This window comes from Bombyx mandarina, chromosome 08 (assembly GCF_030267445.1).
Source record: "Bombyx mandarina strain Sakado chromosome 08, ASM3026744v2".
NCBI classification, from domain to species: domain Eukaryota; kingdom Metazoa; phylum Arthropoda; class Insecta; order Lepidoptera; family Bombycidae; genus Bombyx; species Bombyx mandarina.
Window position 1 is genome coordinate 9,117,291 of NC_143215.1, and position 9,027 is coordinate 9,126,317.

Here is a 9,027-nt window from a genome sequence, read left to right on the forward strand (position 1 = left end):
ACGGCCCACCTGATGGTGAGTGGTTACCGTCGCCCATGGACTTCAGCAATGCCAGGGGCAGAGCCAAGCCGCTGCCTACCGCTTAATACTCTCCACAAGCCTCGTTTGAAGAAGGACATGTCATAGCGCTCGGGAAACACCGTGGAGGGGAGCTCATTCCATAGCCGGATGGTACGTGGCAAAAAAGATCTCTGGAAACGCACTGTGGATGACCGCAGTGGCTCCAGGTAGTATGGATGAACTCTACTCCGGTGGCGGGCGGTGCGATGGTAAAAACGAGATGCTGGTATCATCTCGAACAATTCCTCAGAGCACTCCCCATGGAACATACGGTACAAAATACAGAGGGAACCGAACGGTATCTTGATTGATATATATTACAAGGCTTCGTTTTTTTTTAAATTTATTTGTTTTAATGATCAATCAATCACCAATAGTCGTCGAACAAACGATAATTGATCAAAATGAATTAATCTGAGCGATAAAAATAAAGATAAGTAAGTAAGGAGGGGCAACTTAAGGGTGATCATTTGTTTAATTAATTATAAATAAATAAAAGACGAACAAATAATTAAAAATAAAAAAAATCTGAAAATAAATAAAAGGTGATGGTTTGCTTTGCTCGACTTCTACGAGTCCACCATCTCGCAGAAGGAGGTGGCGGAACGAGAGAGGGAGAGCTCTGGACGGCCTGACGTGCTGCCGTACCGAGACGGCCGACGTTTCAGAGCCTTCGATTCGCCTCGAAGGCTCCGTCGGCTGGGCGTCCTTGGTGTGAGCCGCGCCGTCTGGTTGTAGTGTTGACCGCGGTAACCCCCCTACCTCATCCGGGTTCTGGTCTCGGAGGGCATCGGACGTCGGGCGTAAGAGTGCAGGGGAGTCGTTTAGTGGGTGGGCCCTAAAATCCTTGGGCCCGCGGTCTGCTCACAGCACCATGCAGATCGTTGAGTCCCACATACCCCGCGCGCCCCTTATGCGCGGGGACCTCGTAGTAGGTTCGGCCCACGGCACGAAAAAAAAAAGGTAATGGTTTGCTTATTAGATATGAAATAATTAATAATTGGGAATTTAATTGTTTTTATGATCGAACAATCACCAATAGTTGTCGAACAAACGATAATTGATCAAAATGAATTAATCTGAGCGATAAAAATAAAGATGTCTAGTAAGAGGGGCCCACTTAATGGTGAGCATTTGTTTAATTAATTATAAATAAATAAAAGACGAACAAACAATTTTTACATTTGAACATTAACGAACAAATAATAAAAATAAAAAATCCGAAAATTAAAAAAAAGGGGGGCTAAATTTATAAAGCCCTACTAACTCTATGTGTCGAACAAATGTCAGGACTTTTTGGCGGGAACGCGAGGATTGAAGTTGGGTGATTTGTTTTAATAGGTCTATTTAGTGTTTTTTCGGGTTTAAATGTGTAACAGCGGTGGTTAATTAACTGTTTAATATCTGTGAAAGTGCACAAATATGGGAAAATGAATCAAAGCCGCTGGACGTGACTTCGCGGGATCCTCCAAAAAGTCCACTAAATAAATCTCAGTAAATGACCACCATTTTACTGAGACTATATTTCATCCCATATCATATTATCTCATTTCATTTCATGCCATGTTTCATATTAATTAACTTCATTTCATAATATCATATTCCATGTTAAAAAATAATATAAAATATTAGGCCTTGTGCTATGATATCTTAGCCTTTCTATTTAGAAAAATAAAACTACTACTTCGAAAGTACGAACAAATGTCAGTCAATGTCACATCACAATCAGAATTTCACTTTCACGCAATACACAAGCAAATAATATTATTCTAAACGTATATTCACTAATAAAGCCCTTGGTATTAAACTTGTACTATAATTATTGATTCTAAAATTTTGGGTCTCTCGCACACCGGACAATAAATTTGTTTTAATTTGCAGTTTACGTAAAATAGCTGCTCACTTATATGCAGTACGTATTATACATAAAACAATTGAATAATAAAGTGTATATATTAAATAATAATTAGAAACAGATTCACATACATTTCAAAAATTCCGTTCGTAATAAAACTTACGATACAGAATTAGAAGTCAGAATTATGGATTCAAAAGAAGCGGTTGAACATTTAGTTGCTCTGAAAGTGATGAGACTTACAAAGCCAGCATTGGTAAGCCCTAATATCGTCACTTGTGACTCAAAAGATTTGCCAGGTAATATTCTCAATAATTATCTAAAAGATGATGCCACAGCAGTCAGTCAAATGGAAACTCTTGCTGCTGGACAATTCTTACTACTTCCTCAAAGTTTTGGAAATATTTATTTAGGCGAAACATTCTCTTGTTATGTTTGTGTTCACAATGAAACGAATCAACCTGTACAAAGTGTCTCCATAATAACTAGTCTACAAACTAATTCACAAAGAATAGAGCTTACAGCACAGGAGGGAACTACCCCTACTATGTTGGATGTTGATGAAACCCTTAGTGATGTTATTCACCATGAGGTCAAAGATTTAGGAACACATATATTAGTATGTGAAGTTTCGTACATGTCCAACTACAATACATTAGCATCGTTCCGGAAATTCTTCAAATTTGAAGTCATGAAACCACTAGATGTGAAAACTAAATTTTATAATGCTGAATCAGGGGATATTTATCTTGAAGCACAAGTTCACAACATAACATCTGGGCCCATCATATTTGAGCAAGTATCTTTGGAAAGTTCTCAGCAATTCACTGTAAGTTCTTTGAATGAAGTGAATGGTGAGTCAGTGTTTGGTGAAGTGACATTATTGCAGCCACAAGAGAGCTGTCAGTTCTTGTACTGGCTTAAACCAAAGGAAAACATGGCAAAAGAAGTCAAACCACATGGCCCTATGAGAAATATTGGAAAACTAGATATAGTCTGGAGGTCTAACTTAGGTGAGAAAGGCCGATTACAGACTAGTCAGTTGGAAGCCATGGCACTCGATCATGACGACTTAAGACTGACAGTTGAACAAATTCCTAGTAAAGTATGTGCAGATGAAGCTTTCACATTTAAATGTAAAGTTGTGAATGCCAGTGAAAGAACTTTAGATCTCATATTAAAACTGCGTTCTCCGCAAGACTCTAGTCTCCTATGGTGCGGAATTTCTAACAGAAAATTAGGGCCTCTAGAACCCGGAAAGACAACATTCATAAATTTAACAGCTTTACCAATCAACACAGGCTTACAGAAAGTGACTGGTGTGTCACTTGTAGATTTGTTTTTAAAACGCACTTATGATTATGATCATTTAGCTTCAGTTTATGTATATTAAAGATTTATTGTAATTACATGTATTTTACTTTAATTATTAAATTTTTACTGATTGAGAAACTGAACTGTACTAAGAACACGCAAACCAGAACATATTCTGTACTATTCTTGTAATTTTGTTTTAAATTATTTTAGATTTTGGGTGGTGGTTGACGTGTATATAATGTGGATCCTTTTTAAAACTATTTTATTAGATAGTGGGTCAGTTTTAATATGCATAGTAATTAGTACAACCTCATTTCTCAACCTCATTTCTTGTAATATGTGGTGGCCTTGGATTTTTATGATCTTTTCAAATATGTAGTATTGTTTTTTCATTATTGCTTTAAATAGGCTGATGATCTCATGGACTCTACGAACCAGAATGCCACACCCAACTTCAGACATAAGGTTCAAGTCTCGAGACACAATCCCACCCTACAAAATATGCAAAACACCTCTATATGTAGGCGTATGGGCCTATTCTTCGGTTCTCAAAAAAAAAATGTGCAAACTCGCCTTTGTTGCATTTCTAGTAAAGCATGAATCCAATATAGCATAATGGTTTAATGGATTAATGAACCCAATACATCTTCGCGAAGTCGAACCAGTTTACGTAGCTCCATCGTGGCCGCCGCAACAGTCAAGCGCATCAGCATCGGCAGTAGGCCGCTCAAATAAAACATTTTTCTTAAAAAAAAAATTTATTCCTTAGATGGTTAGACGAGCTCACAGCCCACCTGGTGTTAAGTGGTTACTGAAGCCCATAGACATTTACAACGTAAATGCTGCCACCCACCTTGAGACATGGACTCTTAGTCCCAGTTTTATAGTACAACTTAGTTTTCTGATTTATTACCAGTGTACTGACTGTCGACAGGAATGTACTAGTGATAAAGTAGTATAAGCCCAGACGGCCATCACTCTCTATTTCTATCTTGAAATAGTCAGTTATTCCGGCTAAAGGGGTGAGATAGCTGTTTACGGGCTTCGATACGTACGGTACTTTACAGATACTACTGGAACATTTTTTTTTTGTTTTTTTCCTTCCTATTCTGTTCTTTCTCAAAATGGCGCACTGATGCCGACTGTAGATACTTAGGTACTGATGGACTCTAGGTCCAGGTCTTCCTGGCCTAAAGGATAACACATCTGTTGCATTTGTATCTAGCGACGCAACGGTGTTCGAATCCCGCAGGCGGGTACCAATTTTTCTAATGAAATACGTACTTGACGAATGTTCACGATTGACTTCCATGGTGAAGGAACAACATCGTGTAATAAAAATCAAACCCGCAAAATTATAATTTGCGTAATCACTGGTGGTAGGACCTCTTGTGAGTCCGCACGGGTAGGTACCACCACCCCGTCTATTTCTGCCGTAAAGCAGTAATGCGTTTCGGTTTAAAGGGTGGGGCAGCCGTTGTAACTATACTGAGGCCTTAGATCTTATATCTCAAGGTGGGTGGCGCATTTACGTTGTAGATATCTATGGGCTCCAGTAACCACTTAACACCAGATGAGCTGTGAGCTCGTCAACACTGCAATGAAGAAAAAATTCGATGTTTCTGACGTACCACGAGGCTCCGACGGCTATCCTGCAAAAACGGGATCGAATGATTTGGAAATGTTTTAAGTTTGTGCGGGCCGCGTGAGCGAACACTACACTTGCATAGGTCACGACGGGGCGTATGTAAGTTTTGTAGAGTATCACCTTATTTCTAAGAAACAATTTACTTTGCTTGCAAATCATCGGATAGATACTGGGCCGTTGGTTCGTTTATCCATATAGGCAACTAGCTGTACCCGCCCGCTTCGCTGGACATTTAAAATTAACATTATTATTTCTCACCCCCACAAAGATTCACATCATTAACACCCCCGTAACTGGTGTAGGGAGTCCAACACTCATATAAATATTAGCCTATATATTAAGTTCATGTATTTTCTACGTGGATACCAAGTTTCGTTTCAAGTCAATCGGATGAATGGTTCAGTAGTTGTTTATAAAGCATTCGTAAAAACCACTGTAGATTTATAAAGGGTGGCCGGAACATTGATGTCCAAAAAAAAAATTTTAGTCCCTCGTGTCGTGGGATATCCGAATCACCCCCATGTATGTTCCGCGATTTTTGATAGTTTTTGAGTTATGATTTTTTTTCTAATTTTTCGAGAATTTGCGAAGAGGCTCACTCAAAATTTTTTTTTTAAAATTAGCAGATTTTTCGAGACTTATTTTTTGCTATTAATTTTCTACGAGTTGTTATTCTATGCATAAAATAACCAGCATCGTTACTTTTTTGGAAGTTGTAAAAATTTTGGTGTTAAGTGAAAAAATGACGGTCTGTGAATAAGACCACTGCACAAGAAAGGTTCAACTAGAAAATGTGATAATTACCGCACCCTGGCCCTCATCTCTCACGCTAGCAAAATTCTTTTGCATGTAATAAACAGCAGGATTCGTTACTATTTGGACTGGCAGATCCCGCAGGAACAAGCTGGATTTGTAAAAGGCAAGGGCACGTGGGAGCAAATACTGAACGTGAGACAGATTGTGGAAAAGTGATACGAATTCGACACGCCGGTCATCATGTGTTTCGTTGACTATAGTAAGGCTTTTGACTGTGTTGACTGGAACTGCTTGTGGGATGTCCTCACAGAGTTGGGGGTCCCTCGCCACCTTACTGCACTCCTTCAGTCATTATACTACAACAGCCAGGGAGTAGTGAGAATCGATAGGACTGCATCTGACTCGTTCAAATTTCACAAGGGCGTGCGGCAGGGCTGCATCCTGTCACCCATCCTGTTCAATATTTACAGCGAATACATCGTCAGGAAAACATGCGATGGATGGGATGGTGGTATTACCGTCGGAGGCTGTAAAATCTCTAACTTACGCTACGCTGACGACACCACTTTCCTGGCAGCCAGCGAAATCGAGATGGGCAAGTTCTTGGACAGGATGGAGCGCATTAGCAAAGACCTCGGACTCGCGATAAACAGATCTAAAACAAAGGTCATGATCGTTGATCGCACAGGCAGACTGGAGCTCAGCGGTACACTTAATTTAGAAGTAACGGACAACTTTGTTTACCTGGGCTCCAACATCAGCAACAATGGCTCTTGTGAACCGGAAATTCGCAGACGGATTGGGATGGCAAAAGGTGCCATGTCTCAGCTGGACAAAATATGGAAGGACAAAAATATCTCTATGAACACCAAGAGCAACCTAGTCCGCACACTAGTGTTTTCAATATTCATATACGGAGCAGAGACATGGACTATAAAGAAAGCTGACCGCAATCGGATTGATGCCTTCGAAATGTGGTGCTGGAGGAGGATGTTGGGTATTCCCTGGACCGCACGCCGCACCAATGTATCCATCCTAGCTCAGTTGAAGATCCGGACTAGACTCTCCACCATTTGCATGCGAAGGATTCTTTAATACTTTGGCCACATCGCAAGGAAAGACAGTGGCAACTTAGAGAAATTGATGGTCACTGGAAAGGTCGAGGGCAAGCGACCAAGAGGCAGGAACCCGACCCGTTGGACGGACCAGATTCGTGCAGCCCTGGATACCACAGTGCACGATGCTCTGCACTCATCTGTTTCAAGGCCATGACCACGACCCTCAGTAATGAGGAAACCGACGCAAGGAGGAGGAGAGAATAAGACTTACATTTTCAACTTTAAATTAAAAAACTAAACAGGTGATTAAATAGTTTCTAAGTGACTTTAAAAAATGCTCTAGACTCTCAGCTTTCATAATCAATAAAATGCTTAACGGGCTACTTTGGCTAAAATTCGCCTTTCAAGACAGCGAGGTGGAAAATTCTTAAATTTTCTTGGTCTGACAAAAAAAAAATTGGCAATTTTATCATTCGTAAGGTTAATTAACGATAGAGAATGCTAGAAATTAACCAAAACATATCGAAGTTGTTTAAAAAAAGTTTCAATTATGAAGTGGTTAAAACACAAATGATAATGTCAAAATTTATTTTTAAAATTTACAAAAGGTTTTCAAAGTTACCACCTCCAGCAGCAATACACCTTCTACACCTGCGTAAGAAATTGTCTTTTAACTGGCTAAATTTTCTTTTATCCTACCTATGCTGATTAATATTATGCTGCTTAATACCGAGAACTCGGCATTAAGCAGCGTCTTTCAGCGCTCGTGCATGAACGCATACTATCATTTTTTGGACATATCTTAAAAAATTACTCCATAGAGCGCCTTGTCGTTCAGGGCAAAGTAGAAGGCACCAGACCGCGTGGAAGGTTGCCCATGCGATAGACCGACCAGATCAAGTCGGCAGTTGGCGGATGTTTGCATGAGTGTACCAGGCTCACCACAAACCGGCAGGAGTGGCGATTGCTCTTGAGGCGCATAACATCTGCCCACAGCAATGATGCTGGACGACAACCATGACCGCTCTGACAAGAGTGATACGACATACGAATACGAAATGCTGATAGCCTTGAGAGGCTATATCAGCTTCTCCTTGACGTTTAGGTGAGCTCACGGGACTGAATCCGGGTGTGTTACTAACACTGGCCCTAGCAAGAGCAGTACTTCGCAGAATCTACCACTGAATCGGAAACGCGACCCACTAAGAAGATCCGGCGAGAAACTCAGTGGGCTGTGTCTATGGCTTAATTCACTCGTCGTAAGCGACGGGTTCGACGAGGACGATGCTTGTGGTACCTAAAAGCACCGTTAATGGATCGTAAGGATCAGTAATGACGTGTTTAGGGCGACGTCGACTGTTTACCATTCGGTCTACAGGATCAACACGTTCGGCTTCTGTAATCTTCTGCCTCAGCTTTTCTTCACTAAAAATGGTCGCGCGCTCCCCTCCATCGCCACCAAGAGTGAGAAATATAGCAATAATTTGGTCTCTTATCCTTTCGGGTCGTCTCGGCTCATTGTCATTGCAGGAAAAAGTTGCCCCACGTTTTTACATCTCATGATCCGCAAGAACGGATCCCGCAAAAACAAAAAAAAAAAACCTCCAAATGTTTAGACCTTTCCTGCAGTTAATTTTGGTTAGTTAACAAACAACTAAATCTTAAGAATCATAAAATTGAACAAAAATTTTTTTTTGTCAGACAAAAGTTTTTTGAGAGTTTTCCACCACGCTGTCTTTGATGGCCAATTTTAGCCAAAGTAGCCCGATAAGCACTACTTTTTTTTGTTGATTATGAAAGTTGAGAGTCTAGCGCATATTTTAAAGTTACTTAGAAACCATTTAATCACCAGTTAAGATTTTTAATTTAAAGTTGAAAATGTAAGTCTTATTCACCGACCGTAAAATTTTCTCCTTACACCAAAATCTTTACAACTTCCAAAAAAGTTACGAAGCTGATTATTTTATGCATAAAAGAACAGCTTGTAGAAAATTAGTTGCAAAAAAAAATACTCGAAGTTTTCAAATTTTTCAAATTTTTTTTTTTAAGTGGGCCATGTCGAAAATTCTGGAAAAATTCGAAAAAAAATCATAACTTGAAAACTATCAAAAATCGCGGAACATACATGGGGGTGATTCGGATACCCTACAACACGAGAGACCTAAATTTTTTTTTGGACGTCAATGTTCCGGCCACCCTGTATAAATCTACAGTGGTTTTTACGGATGCTTTATAACTACTGAACCATTCATCCGATTGACTTGAAACGAAACTTGGTATCCACGTAGAAAATACATGAACTTAATATTTAGGCTAATATTTATATGAGTGTT

At 39.9% G+C, this 9,027-nt stretch overlaps 1 protein-coding gene across 1 annotated transcript; it reads left to right on the plus strand.

The window, feature by feature from the left end:
* Positions 1–1,773: 1,773 nt before the first annotated feature.
* Positions 1,774–3,324, plus strand: LOC114248185 (trafficking protein particle complex subunit 13). The gene is made up of 2 exons (XM_028181346.2): positions 1,774–1,859; positions 1,942–3,324. The coding sequence occupies exon 2, from the start codon at positions 2,103–2,105 to the stop codon at positions 3,306–3,308; it is 1,206 nt and encodes a 401-aa protein (XP_028037147.2). The 5' UTR covers positions 1,774–1,859; positions 1,942–2,102; the 3' UTR covers positions 3,309–3,324.
* Positions 3,325–9,027: the final 5,703 nt, after the last annotated feature.